At 44.5% G+C, this 21699-nt stretch overlaps 1 protein-coding gene across 4 annotated transcripts in view; it reads left to right on the top strand.

Moving 5' to 3' along the window:
• The window catches only part of EPHA5 (EPH receptor A5), a gene marked incomplete at its 5' end in the record, with an annotated part of 193057 nt that overhangs the window by 106142 nt on the left and 65216 nt on the right, over positions 1-21699 (top strand). For all 4 annotated transcript variants that reach the window (XM_082281210.1, XM_082281209.1, XM_082281212.1 and 1 more), the window contains 2 exons: positions 676-831; positions 6532-6867. In XM_082281210.1, coding sequence (XP_082137336.1) covers positions 676-831; positions 6532-6867 — 492 coding nt within the window. The remainder of the gene's footprint in view (positions 1-675; positions 832-6531; positions 6868-21699) is intronic.

Here is a 21699-nt window from a genome sequence, read left to right as displayed (position 1 = left end):
CCCAAGCTACCCATAGCCATGTATTTGTAAGAAAAAAAGTATCTCTCAGATAAAGTCTTTGTGCCTTGTCATGCATATATATCGGAGCTGGAAGGAATATCTTGTGTGATGAGCATGCCTGGTTCAGGCTATACCCAGAATAGTCTGTCATATGGAGCACTTTAAAATTCATCACAGGTTTGTGGGGGGAAAGACCCTAGGGAAGTAGCCTTATCACAGTGTCTTAAAGATGTCGATCTTGAGATCCCCTCCACCACTGTGTTGCTATTTGTTTGCTGAGACATTGATTTCTGGGTGTAGAATATCTTAAACAAAAACCATGAAATGTATTTTACCTGTTTTCCTAAGACTAAAAAAAAAAAAAATCACAGTAATGTTTTCTAAGGCAGAGCCCAGAAGATGTTACCTCTGATGCATTCAACAAGGAAAATAAATAGCCAGCAATGGCAGATGCTAGGGGAAAAAACTAATCAAGAAATTCACATTCTCTTTTCATGCAGATATTTAAGTATGCACTATCTGTTAGTAGCATAGACTGTTTTAAAATATGCAAACTAAATAGCTTGTGAGTGTTTGTCTGTTTTATAGCTGAAGATATGGGGTTTTTTTTAAAGGAAATGTGAAGAGACTAATTTTATGATGGGAGAGCTTAGCCTGTGGTTCTTCTTTTCACAGTATGCAGACCTGGGTTCTTCAAAGCTTCACCCCACAGTCCATCCTGCAGCAAATGTCCCCCTCACAGCTACACACTTGATGAAGCATCCACATCTTGCCTGTGTGAAGAACACTATTTTAGGAAGGAATCAGACCCACCTACAATGGCCTGTACAAGTAAGCATGTGCTTATAGGGTTGTTTTTAATCCTTTCGAGCTGTTCCTGTACTGTGACTAGACATTATGTTACTAACTAATGTGCTTTTTCAGGCTCTGCACTGGAGTCTGAACTAGTCTTGACACACTTGTAATGTCACTGTCTTTGTCCACCGTGCTTCCAATTACATGAGAAGAGACCTTTCAGTGCTTTTTGCTTCAAAAGCTGGCATCAAAGCCAGGAAGGGTTTTTGTAATGAGCAAATGCTCCGTCTGTCCCCCTGCACTCCTGGGTGGACTCAGCCAGCAGCATGGCACCAGACATCCGTGCGGTATGTGCGCAGGTACCAGCGTGGGGCACGCACGTGGAATACAGCATGGGTAGTGCTTGCCAGCCACAGGCATGGATACAATCTCCATGGTCCTGCCTGGTGTCATCCCACAGCTTGTTTTCAGTAAACAAGCAGGGAGAGAGCCCTATCTTTCCAATCTGCCTGGAGATGGTCACTCTTCTCAAAACTCTGTGATGGAAACTGCTTCTCCACAACGTAGAACTTACCCCTGGGAGTAGGGGGCAGGCAGTGTAGCAGGCACATTGGGGTGCCGGGAGTCCAAGGTGGAGATGGTGTAATCAGAATCACTAATTTTACCCTTCTCTTCCCATCCATGAGCTGTCCTGTCAGCTGTATCTTAAAAGTTCCTTTTTCAGTTTATGTTTCAGATACTTAGGGCCACAATTTGCATGCCCCCATCTAGTCCTGCTGAGTATAGCACAGATCTGAGCTGGGACTGTCACGCTCCAAATGTAATTTTTGTGGTTGTAAATGGAGTTGAACTACTGGTGCAGGAGCAGTTACGGCTTCCAGAAACTTAAGCAGTGGAGGAAAAAGTAGGTTTATGGCTCCATACATGCTCAGAGTCACTGAATGATGGTGCAGAGGTGACTTCCATACTGTAGGGAAGTACTTTGCATCATATAGGGATGGTAGCAGCTTTTGTGCCTTTCCCAGTGACTACAGATGTCCTTCCTAGCTTCCCAAGTTTGCACTTCAAAAAGGGAAAGAAAAAGTCTGTTCCTGTTGGAGAGACACTCTCTCAAAGGAAATTGCCCTTGGCAGCTCTCTGCTTGCCTGCAGGAGGCACTTGGAGCAGAATTGGGCCCCTTGAACTCTGCCTTTGATTTTCACCAGGCAGAGGAGCATGGCTGTTGGAAGCTGTGCTGTAGAGAAGGAGAAGGCAGCCTTGGGCAGCATTGGAATCACTGGTGCTGTTAGATCAAAGTGGTCTGGGGGGGTGAGTCATGCAAGTACTTCCCAGTTTATTAAATAGGTATGCCAGAGTCCTTCGGAGCCATAGCCCGGGTGAGTTATAACATGAAAAACCTGATACCAGCGTTTCTTGATGTTCTTTTTGCCCCTTGGCCTGACTTTAAAAACTCAGATAAATGTGGTCCAGCATGGTATTGGGAAACACACTGAGCTCTGGAAACACTCATAAAGTAGGCTTTTCTGTGCAGACAGAACCAAAGCCAGCAACTGAGAGAGCGTTATGCCATTCTCTGGGGTCCACTGTGCCTCCCGCCCACCATCAGTCGTGTTGCTCTCTGGCCTTCTCAGAATGGAAGGGTATGCATCCAGTCTGTCCTGCTGGTGCATTAGCACAGGGAAGGAACTGCCATCCCCAAGGAAGATGTTTCTGCATGCCTATGGCCTGAGCAGCATCAGGCAGGGTTCAGAGAGGCACAAGCAAGTGTGGTGAACAACTCTTCTTAAAAAGAAGGAAAGTTCAAGAGCCTGTCTCCCCCAGGTTTCCAGTGCAGTTCGAATCTTGTGGGTAAAGGCTGTAATTTCTGACTGCAAATCCCATGGGATTTTCTTTTTATGTTTGTTTGGGGGTTTTGTGCTTATTTGTTGGTGGTGGCTGTCTGTGTTTGTTGGCTTTTACTGTTTGGGTGGTTTTCTCTCAGGGTGGGTTTTACTTTTGTTTTGAGAGCTTACTGTAAGCTAGTTTAAAGCCCAGACATGGTGCCTGAAGCTGTGTTAGGATATGGCTTGGCAGGGCACCAAGTCCTTCTGGGGCAGATGAGAAGTTTAATATTGATCAAGGCTCAGCTCAGCTTCTGTTGCCCACTGCAACCCCCGGAGCTGCAGTTGAGGACATTGCAGCGCCTCTGCTGGCATTCACGCCTACCACCCCAAAAGCAGGGTGGAATATCCAAGCCTTCTCCGTGTGCTTCTGTCACCCTCACTTTCCCCATGCAGCTTTTCTTAGGATTTTGTCCCAGTCCTGCTGTATTTGTGCTGAAGGCGATGAAGAGGGCCCCATGAGCTCCTGAGAACAGGTAGCAATGCTAGTGGTTTAAACCAGTCCAATTATATCTGGAAGGCAACAGCTCATTGTGAACTAAAACACAAGTGAGAGAGACCTGAGTCACAACTGGTAGGAAAATATTGCCAGGGTTTTTTTAATGTTTTGATTATTTATTGTCACAGAAGTTAATAATATTCATAGGATTCCCTCAACAAGAAATGCAGTTAATTTTAGAGAGAATACATCAATGTCTGTTTGCAGGTCTACACCTGCAGAGTCCCCTTGCCACTCAGTATAGCTGTAAAATCACATTTTTCTAATTTAAAGCGAGTGTTTTTCAGTTCCAAGATGCATGAGTCTCCTCACCACCACCACCACTGGCATCACTAAAGAAAACTAGCTGCTATATCACTGTCACTTGCTCAGTTAAGTACAGGGCGGGGGAGGAATACATTTTTGTTCAATTTTTCCAGTTTCTTAAGTATATTTTATAAGTAATGATTGGTAATTTTGAAATGAATAGTGCTGTGATGCATTCTGAAATAATTAGTGCTCTCAGGCAAAAAAAGAAAAAATTTTGGTCCTGATGGACGTTTGAGAATTCTCTTCGTATTATTATGTGTCTTCCAGGAAGTAATTCCACTTTATTTCTTCTTAACTAAGTAATCCTAGCTTCAGTTCCTTGCACAACATCTTTTTAAAACCAAAACAGTTGCACCCTTTTCTTTCCTCCTCATGTCTCTGACAAGTAGCCTTATTGTTGTTCAGAGCATGTTGGGGAAGTATTTGTAGTATTATGACACATGGGACAAATCGAAGACTTTATAGTATTTACTGTAATAGTATACTTGCAAAACGTTTACAGTTAACTTTGAGTGTGTATGTGCATATATTTGTATCTTGAGGGTAATTTCTCTCTTAGGTTATATTTTTTAAAATATGAGCATCAGTAAACAACAGGTTTGCTGTCCATCAAGAAAAATACCAATATCTTTGTTTTCAGAAAATATTTGCCTCTTGTCAGAAATTGTGGTGCAAAAGGGGTGAATCTTAGGGTATAAAGCAGCATATTCAAAAATTATATATATATATTTTTAAAAGTCAGTAGATTAATATCTGTGCCCTTGACAAAAGGAGTTTTGAAATTAAAGCAGACCACCTTCCACCTTAGCAGATCCAGAGCCCCCCCCTTTTCTGAAGGTAAAATACCTTTTTGTTCTCCCAGCTGGGGTTTAGCCAAGTTTTTTCCAAGTACAGTTTCAGGATTCTTCAAGTAGGTCTTGTTAGATATCTGTAGACTACTAAAGACCTTTCTCTGAGGTCCTGTGAGAACACTAATGTTATAGGTTATAAAGTCACAGCAGTTTTAAAACATTTCCACTGAAGCTGATGTTTTTAAGCCTTCAAGGAGAGTAGCTGACTTTTCTGTACAGAGCAAGTAAAACCCTGTGGTGACTTTACAAAAGTAATAATTTATCCCCTGATAAAGACACATTGTCCAGTAAGTATTTCTCGTGCTTGAGTTCTTTACTTTTTCCTGGAGTACTGGCATCAGCAAAAGGGCATTCATCCAGTGGAAGAAAAAATAGGGCAATTTAACTGGTAAAAACCATATAAAAAATCCTCAAGTGCAATACATATAACTCCATACAGCTCCAGTGATGAATTCCGTAGTTTCTGTTTTGTCAGTACAAGTATGACACTGCAGAAAACAGTCCTGACCTGGGCTGTATGATAGTGTCATTAGCTAAATAGTGCTGGATCCCTGGGGTGCAGCTTGGGAGTGGATTGCTCCCTGTTTCTAGGGATCTGAAGGGATCACAGAACAAAACAAAGATGATCTGGCATTTCCTAAGCTAACTCAGCTTTTTTCTTCAACTGCTTTTCCTCTGAAAAATAAAAAAATACATCAGGATTATTTATTTCCTCTGGCAGCGAGTTTCTCATTGAATCAGAATAGCTTGAGTCTAAATCCTGACAGTGTTTCAGTTTATCAGTGTTACCAATTTTACAGACTCAGAGAGGGGAATAGAAAAAGGAAGTGGAGGAGAATGCTTCTGATTTATAAGGTGATTTTATTTTTGCAATACGCTGCCTGTTTTAAATAGCAAATTTAGTTTAATTATCACAACAAAATGCGAAGATGACAGCCTAAGTCAGCCTGTTAGATTCGTATGGATGTCTAGCTAGTGAAGCTACTTGTCTCCCTCTTTTCAAGGAACTGCTCATGGGTTTTGACAACTTCATTCAAACTGAAGAGGAATGTGTTGCATTGCCTTCCCTCAGAAAAACCCCAGCCTTTGTTGTATAGTTTCTGATGGTGCTGTGACTAAAATCCATCCTGGCTTGCTTTTATAAATTTCCCCTCTCTTCCTCATTCATTAGTATTTCCTGAGTACTTAACACGTGGATATCTCGCATGAGACTCCTGCTTGTCCTTTCACATTGTCTTCAGGGCGTATCTGCAGCTTGCCCTTCATCTGCAACACAAGCCTGTTAAGTACAAAACCCTTGCAGCCCCTTCTGCGAGGAAGCAGTCTTGAAGGTGCCTCCAGGAGGGCTTTGCTTGCCCAGCCGTGGCCTCTCCCATCAGGATGAAGAGAAACAGCTCACTTTCTGCAGGTGCTCTGGTACCTCTGCAGCAGCTGTTCCTCCTTGGATAGCCTTGCCAGTGCCATGCTGGCATCCTGAGCGGGGAGGCTTGGCAAAGTAAGCAAGTGCTCCGTGGGTAACCAGCCGTGCTACAGCCTGGCAGGGACCAGGAGGGCTGCCATGGAGTGGCTGGATACGGCCATGTTTCCAGTGGCCCATGCAGATCACCATCTGCTTTGGGCTACATCGAGCGTCTCGCTTAAGTGTGATTTGGATACCCAAGCTTAGGGTTTCACTGCTGCCAAATGGCTGATGGGAAGAGGCGGGTGCACACAGAGGAAAGATTTGGCATCTGAGTTGAGTACCTAAGTAGTGTGAAAACCCCAGTGTGCGTCTGTTTTTTAGGACCTAGAGGTAGTGATATAGGGGCAGTGGGGTGAGGAGGGGGAATCTTGCCCCTGGTGAAGCCAACAGTGACTTGCACAGGGCAAAGACTTGCTAATCCCTTTGCCAAAGAGCAAGGAGAGCACCAGAGACAATGCGCCAGGGTGCAGTGCTCCTCCTGTTGGGTTTGACCCAGCCTTGTGTCCTGTCCTCCCGCACAGGTGACTGCATCCCAACACAGATCTCTTGAGTGAGGTGAGAGTGCTCAAAACAAATCCCTGTTTTCCCAGTTCTTCAGGTGTTGTTGCAAATGGTCCCCATGTGCTCTCTGACACGTGAGCAACAGGGCATCTCTTTTCAGCCTAGAGAGTAGTAGCGAGCAGGATGACTGATAATACTGTTTTTACCATGTGTTTTTCTCACTTTACAAACCAGGACCCCCCTCTGCTCCTCGGAGTGCCATCTCAAATGTTAACGAGACTAGTGTCTTTCTGGAATGGATTCCCCCTGCTGATACTGGTGGAAGGAAAGATGTGTCTTATTATATTGCATGCAAGAAGTGCAACTCACACTCGGGTCTGTGTGAGGCGTGTGGCGGTCATGTCAGGTACCTCCCCCAGCAAACCGGCCTGAAAAACACCTCTGTCATGATGGTGGATCTGCTTGCTCATACAAACTATACCTTTGAAATTGAGGCAGTGAATGGAGTGTCCGACCAGAACCCTGGAGCCCGGCAGTTTGTGTCTGTAAATGTAACCACAAACCAGGCAGGTAAGTGGATCTTCAGCCTGGGGGAATGTCTGGGGTGGGAGCCTGAGCCAGTCAGACCCAGTGCAGACCTCCCTTTGGAAAGGGTGGAAGTCTCCAGCGCGGAGGGCTGGACTCTGGCCTCTTCAAATATGGGAGGTGGGAGGTGGGCAGTGCTTATGTTGCACAGGCTATAATTACTGCAGTCTTCACTAGGTTTCCTTTCAGTAGGACACATTTTTAGGCTTTGTGACTTTTTTCTTTTACACTAAGCTACTTGGAGATATCTCCACTTCTTTGCATGTTGGTGTATCCATCCACTAAACCAGAAAAAATAAAGGGCTGTCTTTCCTGTTGGGAAAGGAAAATTTCTAAGAGTCCATTTTGATTAATAATGGCTAAAACATCTTAACTTAACAAACAACTTAACTTACAAACAGTTATCCTAAGAAAATTGTTTTGAGTGACCTTAGGAAATTTAATCCCTCTTCTACACTGTAATGCTAAAATGACTGGGCTCAGGCTGGTGAGGTACATTGTCACTGCTTCTCCAACAAGGTAGGGCTAAGATGTCCCTCATACTGTGTTTTTCTTGGTTTTGCACTGTACAGACAGAGATCATGTAGACTGGTTTATTCCTTTGTCCAGGGCTCTCATTTGTCCGCCCTTCCTTTGCCCAGCAGTTGAAATGAGCTGTCACTTTGGACACAGGCATGGAGTAGCCATTGTCCCCTGTCACTTGGAGGTGTGATGGGAGGCAAGAACATGATTACATCTCCTTCCACGTGCATCAACACACCAGGCACATCACACAACTTCTGTAAAGCCCCGGAGACTGACCTGTCCTTCTCTTGTCCCCTCATGCTCTGTGTTTTAGGGTCTCTCCCTTTGCCTACCCAGCTTACTTCCTGCCATTTAATTCAGGGCTCCCCAGTGTCATTTATCCACCGTGAAGCCCTTCCAAGATTGTTAACAGGTGGCATTTGAGACTGTGAGGACTGTGCTGCCAGACCACTGGAGCCACCCCCTGCCTTCTCCAGACAAGGTTTAGCCAGGAAACCCAGTGGGCAATTCAGCGTGACAGCTGGATGTAGATTGGCAGATACTCACTGTGGAGCAGAAGAACACTAGCTGGAGCAGGACTGCATCTCATTCCTGCTACCCAGGTGTATGTGGACAGGCTTGGCAGCCAGCAACAAGAAAGTGCAGATCCCTGTCCTGATAATTAAACTGGGTTGTTGAAGTGTTGGACAGATCATTCAGATGTTTCTTGAGGAGAGGAAATAAAGGCATGCTGGGAATGCTGCTGATAGATGCAGCATGGAATCTGCTGGAGGAATATTAGAGGACTGTAGTATGACACCCGTTGAAGGCACCTGTTCAGTGCAGATCAGTGGGTGTCACGGTCCTAATGCTGTTTACTGTTTTCCTGTTGTGAAGGCTGCTGCCAGTAACTCTGCTGTTGGAAGAAGTATATTTTCCTGTTAGTGGGTTTGCATTGGTATTTCATTGCTGCCACTGGATTTTCCCTGATGTGTGGTGTTAAATCCACATAAATCTCAGTAAATGTAGCTGTGCATGAGGAGATGATACCTTGCTGATCAGTGTAGACAGTGAGGAAATGGTCCTGGTTTGTGACTTATGTCCTATACCTGCTCCATACCTGCAGCAGGATTTATCCACATAGCTGCCTTTCTGTGCATCAGGCCAAGAATAACCCCCTTGCACAGTTATCACTTCAGCTTCGTATTGGAAGGTCTGTCATAGGAAATGGTAAAGCTGTGACAAATGTGTCTCGTGCTAAGGACAAGTGTGTAAGTGTAGCTTCTGGTTAAGTCTCGCTGTTTACCTCAGTGGAGCCACAATCAGGGGAGATACTAGTGGATCAAGCCATGGGTGTCTGATACCCTGTGTAGTGTTGAAATTGTATCTGTACGCTCTCATGTACAGATTCAACAAGAGGTTCAATCAAACTGCTGTGTAAAGAAAGCAGTGGTGACTGTATTTTGTTGTCTCTCTGGCTGGTCCCACCATGCGTTTGTGAGGTGAGCCAAGCCTGTCTGCTGGAGCTGTAGCATCAAATGGACTTCCCAGTAGTGCGCTCTTTCAGCACTCCCCCAGCTGATCATCAAATTGCCCACGCCAGAAATAAAGCAGATGGAAAGAGGGACTTTGCAAATCAGACAAACTGCCAAGCATAGAAAAGTAAGTATCTGGTTTTTTAAGGTGCCTCCAAAAAGCATCCTTTGAGGCAAGTAATGGGGTGGTCCATGCCCAGTGGTTCTGGATATCTCTTAAAAAGCCTCACCTTCAGCAGTCCTTTCTCAAGTAAGAGTAGGCTGGGCACATGTGGCTTCAGGGAGTCTCAGGCCACCCACCTTCCCCCTGGAATTCCCTCCAAGAGGTGCAGCTCTTGTGTCTCATTTTTTCCCTTGCAGAGGTTTTCTGATGGTGTGATTATATTTTCACAAAGGCTGGTTAATGAAGTTGAACCAGTGACACAAGGACAACTGCAGCAGTAGGAGAAATCCTGCTACAAGATCTGTTGGCTGCAGGAAATTGAAAAATTGCATGCCATGGGATAGGTCTGGCTGCTGGAGTCCTACTGGCACGTATTCAGTAACCCAGCACTGCAGAGAAATGCCAGGGTATGTTTTGTTGGTTTGGCTTTTGTCCATCCCAAGAAGACCATGCTCATTTCAGAACTGCAAAGAATGTGCAGTCAGTGAGTCTTTAGGTGCACCACCTCTTCTGGGCATGGCAGCTTTTGGCAGCAGAAACTACTTCTGGGTTGGACCCTCAAAGGGATTACTTCCTGAAAAAAAAGTGGGTTTCTCCAAAATAATTTGTTCCCTTTCCTCTCTCCCCTGTTTTAAATAACAAATAAAAGAATTGGTGCTGGCAATCCATGTGGCATTTTCAGACTGATGTAATTTTCCTCTGAACTTTTGAAATCAGATTTGGAAATACAGCAAGGGAGCAGTAAAGTTTTGCGCACAAGAAGAGGCCGATGGCTAATCTCCACCGGTGACCCCAGCATGCTTCTGTTGCCCCAGTCCTTGGGGACCTGACTGTATTTGGAATGAGACTGATCCATGCAGGATGTTGTGCTCCAAATACAGGACTAGTTTTCCTGTAATCCTCTTGCAATCCTCAAACCCCTGTTGCTTCTGTGGGATTTTGCTGGTGTTTTTCTGCTGAAAAACCTGTGTCTAGAAAGGGTGAGCAATGCCACAAGCCATGAGAGATAGAAATTGTGCTGGCCTCCATTGTGACTACCCTAGAGCTTCAGCAGGCAGGTAGATGACCTTCTTCCCTTTGTAGGCACAGGAGTTGACCCAAGCATGGGTTTTCCTTATGGCATTGCTGCAAAATACGTGTCCAAGGGACTTCCCACCACAGATGGCAGGGAGCCATCTGTAATGCAGTCTCACTGTGTGTTAAAAAGTGTGCCTCATGCACATGGGCTGGAGCACAGTGAATAATTCATAAGTGGCAATGATAGGATTGAGTTAGCCATCTTTCCTTTGCTCATGGTTTTGCTCAAGTTTTCATATTTTTGAAACTTCCACCTATTTAAACAGTTTCCAGAGAGCAGTCTGTGTGTACTGCTAATATTGAAGTTTGCTTTTTAAGTGACAACTGCATGACCTTTTTTTTTTCTCAGCGATTTCACCAAGCTGGATGATTAAGGGATGCTGTTGCTCTGGACAGAGATGTGCATCTCCCTTGAGGTCTTTCATCTTATCTGCCCTGTATACAGAAAGCACCTACTGTGACGTCTTGGTCAGAGATGTGTCTCATAATGGGTCCATAGGGAGCGAGCAGTTTTGATTCATGGTTGCCTGCTCACCCGTTGTATCATCGCAGGAGCACACTGGAAAGATGCAACATTTAAAACCTTTCTAGGCTTAAAACCTGCCAGGAGTATTCTCTTTAAGCCAGCCTAAACAGCTGAGCAATTTTCTTTGCTTTTGATGTCAGCAAGTCCCATGCTGGGTATGGCTTCAGGCACGGAACTGGCCTGGAGGTGGGGGGTATGAGAGTGGGGCAGTTCCCCTGCCGGCATCCCAAATGCCACACACTCCTTTGCACTTAAAGACCTTCTCTGTGTGTGTTTTCAGATAAACCCCCTGCCTATTTCCTGTTTTGAAAGTCAGAAGCCAGTGTTCAATCCCTTTCTGTGACCTGTATGGTATTTCTGAGCCTTCTGGGCAAGGAGGAGAAGAAAGGTAGAGATGTGCTTGCTAACAGAGGAGGAGTTAATGTGTCTAATGCCTCAAGGAGTCTGCATGCCTGAGGCCAAACCAGAGATACAAGTTGCATCCTGTGAAGCAGCAGTGCTTTTTAAGCAAAGGTGTTGGAGGACAGAACTTGGCAACCTGTAGCTCTGGGAGGCATGGCTAGGTTCTTACTTGACCAAAAAACCACTAGATGCTTGGAGGAGCTAGAAGGCTCTTGGAGCAGGGAAGTGTGCTGAAAACCTAATCTAATTGCACAGGCTGGGATGCTGCAGTGGAGGGGAGCAAGGGAGAAGGTGTTTTCCTTAGTCAGGATGTGTGTAGTCTTTGAAAAGCAGCCAAGGGCAATTCAGAGAGAGAAACCTGCAACATAGAGCTTGCTGCAATCTTACATCAGCATCTGCATGCTCTTGAAACCAAGAGACTGCAGCCCTGCACAGCCTGGGAAGAAGACATCAGAAAATGAGGCAAGGGATGGGAACCACATTTATAGAGATTGCCTTTGGGAACAGATGGGTTCAAGTCCTACAACATTCAGGGTCTGATTCTTCCCACATTAAAGTCTTCACAAGTTTGTTTGGTTTGGCAAAGGGAAGGGAGCACTTTACTTATTTTCTTCAGGAATAACAGAAAATTTCCAAGAGGGTGCTCCAGTAGAGGCAGCATGTTCCATCATCTCACGCAAGAATTAAGACCGGTCTTGCAGCTCTACTTTTCAGCCAGAACCGCTGGCCTAGGGTCTGAAAAAGCTTAAGCAGATGCTTACTTCTGGAAAAGTGCCTCTCCACAACCAGCATGTTACACAGGGCTCGCGTTTAAACATCCATTGTAACGGTACTTGATCCACTGGGCTGCATCACCTTCCCAGCAGTGGTCACTAGTGGATGCCATAGAAGGGGTAAGAGCACGAGGCAGACACGTACCAGTGCTCCTTGGAGCGCTCTTCAACCTCCGGGGAACACCTCCTGGTGCTTTATAGACCTTAATGGATTTTTCTCGCATTAATTTGTCTAATCATTTTATGAACTCTGAGAAAATTCCAACGGCTGTCGGCAATCCTTTATGAATTTGGTATGTCTGGTGGTTTAAACTGTGCTTTAGATTCACACTGGCCAGAGAGGAGCTATTAGTGGCATAAATAGAGGTTTTAAGGTTTGCAGTTGCCCATCTCTGTGGAAAGCACTGCCATTTAGAGATGCAGCACTGGCTTCCAGTGTGTTAACCCAGGTATTGCAGCATTTAACCTAGAACAATGTACTCTTAAAAGCAAAGAATGCCTTCCATACCAGGATGGGCTAATACAGGGGTATTTTAATATGCAGAGGTAAACTGTAGTGCCTCAAAGACCATAGTGTCTATTTAAAGCTGAGTGCACCCTGCACTGCCCCTTGCAGCAGGATCTTTCTGCAGGCTGTGAACACCCTTCATGTCCAGGGAGATGTGAAAATTAGTATTGAGCTGCCAGTGAAGGTTCAGCCAGAGAGAGAATCATTTCATTTGTGAAATTCCATGCATATGCTGGTAATCAGCTTCAAGAAGTATTTTGGTGTATTTTTGAAGCATGGTCACATGCAATCAGAGCATGCAATCGCAGGTTGTAAAAAGCAAACACACTGGCAAAATAAAACCTGAAAGCCAGTGTTGTACAAAAGGTTTATTGTTTGAATTTTTCTGTTGGTTTTTGGTGATGGCTGCATTTATACTGAATGCAAAATCTTCATCCAGCATCCTATTCCAGAGTCATGAGTTCAACCCAGCCCAGATGGCCGGGTGTCTGCTACCAAATGAATTATGGATCAGATTAATATTTTACAGTTTTATTTATAACTCCCCAATCAGTAATTGCTACTTTTTCATAGTTTGTTATAAGTCGTCTTGTTATACTTCACATATTAGAAATGCATGCTTGAATATTGAGACAAGTTTTTGGAATATGAAAAAATGTCCCCAAATTACAATATGACTTTTAGTTAGAGGTCATTTTTATTCTAGAAGTATGTGAGACAACCCCATGGCTGATATATAAGGATATTAAAAGATGAAATAAAAAACATTTTCTTGCATCTACAGACAGACCTTTCAATTTTGACACAAAATCAAAACATCTTATTTATAGATGAAAATACAAATAGTAAGCAATAGTTGTCTCTATCCACCCTCCTCCTGAAAAAGGGAGAAAGAAAGATGCTGAAGATCTCATTATGAGATTCAGCTGATGACATTCATTGTGTGTTGTGCAGTAGGGTGCAGGTTTTACCATCTCCCAGTTGCAGTGAGACAAACATCTTTATGGTGAAGCAACTAGTCTCCTTCAAAGCATGCTGCTCGTGAGACATGAGGTACCAAATGCCAAGCTACACCTGGGAAAATGAATCCATGGACCGCACCCACGTGGTGCCATGAAGATGGGTGTGAGGGAGAAAGAGCTGCCTGAATACTCAGCTTGAGATGCTGCAGCCAGAAGGACTAACACTGCTCTGTAACATCCCAGAGCCACTGGAATCCCCACCAGCAGCATTGCCTCAGGCTTGGGATAAAGGAGCAGATATTGGGCAATCGGAGTCTCGGTTTTTAGAAGAGTGAGCAGCAAATACTGATATTTTCCGAAAAGCATAGAGCAGGCCGTGCTGTGATCAGGTGTAGTAAGAGCTTCACAAGGTCAGAGCTTTAAGAAATTTGTGCTTTTGCAGGGCATTACTTGTGTTACAAGAGTGATAGAGCTGGTTTAAAATTTTATTTAGCATTTTTCTGGCATATTTTTAAAGGATTGCTAAGTAATTTTATACTAATCTAATTCTCATCCCCTTAAAACACAGTTTTCAGGGCCAAGGAGTTCTCTTTGTATTGTGCTGAGCACAGTACCTGGCAGAGAGCAAAAGTAAAACATCTGAAATGGTTTCACTGCCCAGATGACATCAATTTATAGATTTTTTTCCCCATTAATGTTGTTGTTGAATTTCACTGCTAATAAAGTCCCATTCAGCTCTTTAGTCTCAGTCTGCAAGCTGATAATTCCATTGTCTGATATGTTATTTCTCTGATTTTAGCATTAAAAGTAGTTTTATATTTTTAACAGTCTGCGTAGATGGTACTTCTGAAAATGGTCTTCAGACACCAGGACTCCAAAATTGCCAAAAAAGAATGTAAAAATACTTTCTGTGCTGTTAGAGAAATAGCAGTGGGCTTGTAGGTATTTAATAAACAACCCACTTGTTCTCTGGCTGCAGTTTCTTCACCAAACCAAGTAAGCTCTTTATAGTAATCTCCATCAAAAGTTAAATGTAACAGTGGAGGAAACAGAGGAGTCTGAACATCTGCGTTTCTGTGGTTGTGCATTGAGTGAGCTGTGCTACAGAAACACTGCTCAGGGTATAGCAGCTTCAAAGGGCATTTCTCCTTTCCCATGCACCCTTCATGCTGATAAAATGAATTTGTAGGAGTCTGAAGGTGTAAGTACCTGCATGGCAGCGTGTGTGTTTGTGTGTGTATGAACGTGCAGGACACGTGCTGGACAGAACACAGAGGTTACCCACCCTTGTTTTATGTGGGTGTCTGTGACAGCTTGGTAAAGCTCAGACAGTTCAGGTACCTTTCACTCTTTGCATCCTTGTGCCAAATTGCTACCTAACTGGGCCCACATTTCAAGAGGGTGGCTTTCTGTGCTGCAAGGCTGCCCAGAAGTTCTCTGGTCCCTTTTCCCTTCTGTCTGCTTTCTTTTGCCTTGAGCATGACCCTTCCTCTAATAAGCAGTTTGTAATATTTATTTGTAAATATGGCCAGATTTTTTTCCCCTTGGTTGCTGTTGTGCCTGGTGTCTGCAACCACACAGCAAGCTGGCTTCTGTATCCCAGGAAGGATTTTTCTGTATTTAAACTGAATTACAGGTTCCCAGTATTTTACAGTACCAGGCTGAAGTGCTTTTCTCCCCTGGATTGCTTCTCATTGGAGAGGTGTTGTTTCAGTGAGGCTTGTAAAGTTTTTCCACATTTTCTGTTGTGGTTGCTATTATAATGTATTTCAACAGCAAACCCCTTGCTCATTCCTTGAAAGATTTCCAAAATGCTACTTCTGGCACTTGTATTTCTTGCAGAGGGCTAATGTAATAGGAGCAGTAGGGCTGGCTAGTACTTTTTCCCCAGCATACTGCCCCTTCTTTCCCCACTGATGGGGGGACATGGGGACACACAGCAGAGAGGGGAGAACACTATCTGAAAAGCGAAGAGTAGTGTCAAGGTGACAGACAACCCAGCAGTAAGCTGTATTTCTTCTACAGCAGCTGGGCCAAAGTTCAGCTACATGCAAATACTGCAAAAAGCTCAAGAGCTGGAAGGTTTTAATTAAAACACACTTCAGATGTGCTCTTTTGCCAGTGTGATGGAATGCTTTCTGCATCTCCTGGTCCTGGAGGAACAGTCCTGATCAAAGCAAGTAACTAACGGGATTTGTGGCTAGATCAGTACAATAGAAATCACCAGAAGGAAAGCGTTACTATTTATTTATTTTCCTGTTTCTTCAGGCTTGATAATTTCTAGGAATACAGGCTCTGATCAAAAGGCCCTGTGCGAATCGATGCAGAGCACCCACTGGCTATGGTGGTGCTGGGTGAGGGTTTTTCTGCTGCAATGCAGCAAACTGGGGCGACTCACTGCTCTTTGTGCGGAGGGGCCGACCACACTGGACCAATCCTCTGCGTGCTTTGGCAAGCCTTGGAGAGGGCACTGCTCTGTGGAAATAGATGGAAAAATTCGCAAATTCTCTTGTGCATTTGACAAAGTCTGCCCTGTGGGTTTTAGCTAGGGGTGGTGGGTGTGCCAGGTGGTACAAGGGGCCTTTTGCATGTGGCCCCTGGGCTCTGCAGAGAGAGACAACAATGCCTGAAAAGCAAATTTGGAGAATTAGGTGGAAAATGCCAGTGGAGGGCACTAGCACTGCTTACTGCCTTCCCAGGAATACACAGCACGGTTGCCCACCATGCTTCTGCATCCTGCTGTGCAAAACTTGTGCATCTTTGCTCTCTGCCCCTACACGAGATGAAAGGAAGCAAAGCTGAATCAGGTAAAAGCAGAAAACTGGGCTTGCCCCTCCCTCCTTCAGTTTGCAAGGGTTTATGGGACCGTGTGTGCCATTTCTTCATAGATCCTTTCCAACTTTCTGCAGTCAATCCAAGGAGAGAAAGTGCTGTTCAGCCAAGTAGATTATTAATTATTCTATTTTCTGAGTTGCCTTCCACACAGTTCAGCATTAGTGTGGCTTATTACAGGGGACTGATCTGCACCGCACCATTATCCTGTCATCTCCAGAGCTCTGCCTTCCCCACAATGGGTTCCTGCCTTGGATCATTAAGCCATGAAGCTCCGTGGTTCTGCCTTGTTCTCCTGGGGGGTGGCACCAAGAGCATGAAATTGTTTGCTGACCTTGCTGGAGACTTATGGTCTGAGTCTTTAAACACCTGGGCGTGCAAGGACAGTTTCCACAGAGAGGTGCTCTCGCCCAGTTCAGTAAACTGGAAGACTGTCGCTGCAGAAATGACTGGGTTATTTAATTTATTGTACATCACTCTGTCCCAGGTGCAACTCGGCCCCTGCAAGGAGAGGGAAAGGAACTGGAGGATGACTGGGCAAGGATGCACATGAGGGCACAGACCCATCTTCACCTTTTCCAAAACTGCAGACTGCAACTAGCAAAGCTGGGTGTGCATGAAGGACAAAATGCTGGGTGCTTTCCGCAGCAGGGTGTTTCACCAAACCCTCTGCTACATGTTGTCTGCGGCTTCAAGGGGGACTTCTGCCAGAGTCAAATAGCCTGAGGGCTTTGAGTGCTATTTGCACCCCCTGCAGAACATCTCTATAAAGCAAAACAAATCCCCTGTAAAGTAGTCAGTTGATAACATTGTTCGTGCTCTAATAGCAACCGTGCATCTGTTGTGGCCTCGCACTCTGCCTGTATCTTCTGATATTGGTCAATGAATGAGAACTGCTAGTTTAAATTCAGTTTGTATACAGTGTCCAGTTCTTAATTTAGGACAAAATCGGAAAGCTAAATACATGGTCATTATGCAAATAAATGCAAGTTGGCTCAGCTTTCCTGCATGCAGACCTGATGGATACAGCAGCATTGGAAGGGGTACCTAATGTCAATAAATTGCTATTTCGATGCCTAAAACTTTATGTATTGCCTTCGTCAGGGAGGTTTTTCCAACCATCTGGTTCATTGATGGGGAAACTGAGGCATGGAGGTGTGGTGTGATGGGCCAGAGGACACACACCAGGGCTGGGACTCTTCTTGCTGCTCCTCTGCCCCTACTGAACTCTTCCCATGGGGCTGGAGCCTTAAGATGCATTGGAAATGTTTCCTAACCTGTTTGCCAAACTAACTTCAGAGCAAAAAAGAGAGGCTGGACAGAGTCCACTGGAGATGGGCCGTTGGGTTTGGGGTTGGTTTTTCTGAATCAGTTTCAGTATTATTGTGGTTTCAGTTTCACTGCAGCATTACAGATAGAAATGTCAGTCAACGGTGTATTTATCCAAAGCATTTAGTGAGCTGAAGTGTGCTGAATAGCTTGGGGGAAAGTGTGGCATGGGGCCCATTTGCTCCCAATCTTAATTGCTTGCAAGAGTGAAAATTTCCTCCTTTCCTCTTTTGCACCTTCTGTCAGGAAAGACAATATTTGATCCAAGTCCAGCTCAGTGCAAGGTGTTGCCTTTAATACATCTGGTTGGTGAACTGTGCTTTGTCTGCTCAAAAGGGAGCCATTAATAATGTGACAGTGTCCATTCCATGCTGCTACCAATTCCAGTGCCCAGGCGATTAAATGTAACTAAAATCCTGATCGTTTTGATTTCATATCTAGCAAGAGAGCAATTGCTACCTGTTCAGTAAATACAGTTGAGTTTTATTTGGCCTCTGGCAGCAATAGTATTTAGAGTGGCTTGGCAACTGTTCACTGATGAGGGTCCAAAAAAAGCACTTAACAAAATCAAGTGATAGCTGTAATAAACTGCTAAAGACATTGACACTTTGTTTATCTGCTTGAGCGCTTTAGCAAGGATTTCAGGGGCTCCTCTTGGTTTCCCTGCCTCTCTTTATAACCTGGATCTTGAGACCATCTGCCAGGGACTGGTGAGGTGGCTGCCTCCCAGCCAGGGGCACCACTGCACGGGGCTATGTCAGACTTGGGGGTCACTCAGCCCTCTGCTCCCTGGTCCCCATGGCTGAGCCCCAAGCAGGTGCCCAAGGGGCTGCGCCAGGGGTTGGATGGGAGAATATCCAAATATCTGAAATATGGGACTATCAGATCTCCTGTCTCCGTGCCTCCAGCTCCTCTGCCTCATAGAAGTAATGACTGTGGACGAGGCATGCCCATGGCTCGTAAACCATTGGACCATGGAAGTTCTGTGCTCTTTGCCCTAGCAGGAGGAGCACTTTGGCAGGCACAGCAGCCACCTTCTCCCTTTGCTGTGAGGGTGCTTGAAAACTTTAGAGGTGCCACAAGTCAGACGATTTTACAGTTGCCGTTTGGCTGAGTCTAGGAGTGTTTTCCTCTATAAGAGAAGCAGCAGCTATTTTTCACAGAGCAAATGAAGCCACCTGTTGGGTTAACTGGGCTTTATTCAGTCCCCAGGCTGCTTTGCACAACCTTTAGGGCCCATAGCAGTCTTTGAAGTACCATTGAATTTCATTGTAATTGTCACAGTCATTTACTGTGAATGGAAAAGGGTATTTTTTTTTCACTCCCAGGCATGAATAAACTCTGTAGATTGCAGGAAATAATCCCTCTTAAAGGAGAGTTGAAAGTGCTGTCTTTTAATATAAGAAACCTGGTGCTGAGCTGATGCGTAGGACTGCTCCAGGTCTTGGCGAAAGTACTGGAATTTGCTCAGTGATTAGAAACAGAATAAATCAGATGAAAGGAAAGCAGCTGATGACAGGGTAATACATGTGTCAGAGAAGGGGAGGGAGTGGTGAAGGAAAAGTACCTAATGTGGATGACTTTAATTATGTGGAAGGTGGGAAGATTGACTTGCCCATCCTGAGTGGGGTGTGTGAGAAGATACATTAGTGTATATTCTCTCAGAGGTTGATGAGGTGTCCTCCAAGATGTGAGTAGTTACTTGGATGAAAAAGGGTGCACTTGCTGGCAGTATTTATGAGAGGTTTAATTACGTTTCACAGACTGAGTTCCAATTAGAAGGGAAAGTAGAGGTGAGAAAATGAAAGATGTACAGCATGTGTTAAGAGCACAGTGATATATCTGTGGGTAAGGATTACGGTAAACAAGGTGGTTGTAGATCATGGTATCATTTGCACACTTACATTTTAAGGTGCTTACTCCAAGTTCCCTTCCACCACCCCCCTCATCACAAGCAAAATTATCATTAAGGGGTCAGACACAGGCTTCTGTTACTCCTCTTCCAAGATGGAAGGCAAAGATCATTTGCAATTGCTGCGATGCAGGGCTGTTTTGTTGGGGGTTTTTTTTTTGCTAATTTATTAACTGTGTCATAAAGCAGCACTTCAGAAAAGGCAACAGAGACAGATCACAGTATTTGTCTCCATGCTGCATGAATAGTGGAAAAACTTTACTGTCACAGTGCATCCTTTCACATTGTTGCGGATTCTCACATTTAGAATCATGGAATGGTTTGGACTCGTTTGCATTATCCGTGCTATAACCTCACCTAACCAGCTTCTTATGCAGATGACCATGATGTCCGCTCATTTTTATGTCAGGAGGTAACACTGAAAGCAGAGATGTATCAGCACTGGCTTATTTCCCTTTGCACTGTAGTCAACCAAGGACTTTGCCATTGACTTCACTGCGAGGACAGTGCCTCCATGTCTGAGTGGCTTTGGCACAACTCTTTCATTACATCCCTCTCACATGTCTCAGAAAGAAGCTTCTTTGCACTCTTTACTTGTGGTGTAAGCTGTTTGCCAGTATCTCCACAGAAGATGCAGGTAAGAGTTTTTGTCTAACAGTATCAGCATTAAACCAACAGGCAATACTTTGGATCTCATGGTGTTGGTAATTAAAGTAAAGGTAAGTCTGCAAACAGTTCATGACAAACATTGGCTGGAGAACAGGAGGAATTAGCTAGTGAGGTTGCTTTTGTTTCAGGTACCATCGTTCCTCCCCCTGGTATCTTAAACAGCAGTGAAATGGCTTCAGGGAAGCAATGGCAGTACTTCAGCAACTGGAGATTTTTTTCTCTCCTTTAATTCCATGATCACACTTGGTAAGCTAGAACAAAGCAAAGGAGAAAACTCTTTGGTGATGTTGAGAACAAATCCTTATTTATTTAAAAGTAGCTATGTCAGGAGAAAGGTATGATGGAGTATAATTGCCAAATTCTTATTTGGTAATGAATATCTTGCAGCCATCTCAATGCTGTTAAGAAACAGGCATAATTGCACATAGGATGCATATATTTATCATGGAAGTTGGCACTTCAGACCATTAGGAAGTATCTGTAGCTTTGCTGTATGCTGCACGTAGATTAATCTAGCTTAGGAGACTTAAGAGCCTGTCAGAGATGCTCCCATCATCCAAGCATTTGTTACGTCAGGTGATAGGAGAGCACTTGGAGAGGCACCAGATGGTTTCCATAGCCCTGCTGCAATAATGTTGTGAGTTCCTGATATTTGTGCATTTCCAGAGGTTTACCTGTTGCTGGCTGCAATATTTGCCTCTGCCTGTTTTATTTACACACATTAAAAAAAATAATAAAGTGGTCAGGTCCAGGAGGGAGTAGTGTTCCATTTATGCTCTGTTGTGCAGAGTATTTCTGCATGCCGGCATTGGAGGAAAGACACCTTGACTCTGGGGAGCCTCTGAGAAAAGGCCAGTGAAATAACTCCAGACACACAGTCAAAGGCATGGGGCTCTGCCACCTTGAATGAAAAAAATTATTGTTGGGAATTAAACATGTTCCCTTGTCAGACCATCAAAGAAAGTATAGGTAGAAGCAGCATGTTGCAGAAATAGGCAAGTTTGGAAGTCGTGTCTAGGAATAAGATAGGAACAACTCGCCAAGGGAAGATGATTTTCAGTAAAAGATCATAGCTAGCAACTCATCACTTAGAGCTTTTTAATTAAATGTGTTTGGGAAGAGATGGACAAATAAGATCTCAGGGGACGGATTGTTTCAGCCTCAGGCCTAAGGCTGCCACCAAAGATGAGGTTGTACGTGCTGCAGTAGAAGATGTTAACTGCGAACCTCGTGGTGCTTTGTGAGCAGCAGGAGTGTCCCTCCTGCACATTTATAGGCTGCAAAAGAGAGTGAAGTGATTTTTCCCAGGGTCACCCAACAGTTCATGAGCAGGGCCAAGAAGAGACCAAAAGCCACCAGGGTCTAGTGGCACTGCACTTCGCTGGAGTCAAAGTGGAGACATTAAGGTAGTTTATTTATTTGTGTCCTTCCTTTATTCCCCATGATTCTTGACTGCTTTTTAGAGCTCTACACAGGAATAAGGGGTTAGGGATTGTATCTTGGTGTACGTCCGAGTCCCTCCTGATGAAGGACTGAAGTACAAGACCATAAGTAGGATCTCTTCCAGAATGGAAGGGTAGATTTTCTCTGTGTTACAACTGTAGGTCAGCTGACCGTAAGTCCAA

Source organism: Coloeus monedula (assembly GCF_965178545.1).
Source record: "Coloeus monedula genome assembly, chromosome: 5".
Lineage (NCBI taxonomy): Eukaryota > Metazoa > Chordata > Aves > Passeriformes > Corvidae > Coloeus > Coloeus monedula.
The sequence above is the reverse complement of the archived record's forward strand: the minus strand, read 5'-3'. Positions and strand labels throughout refer to the sequence as shown.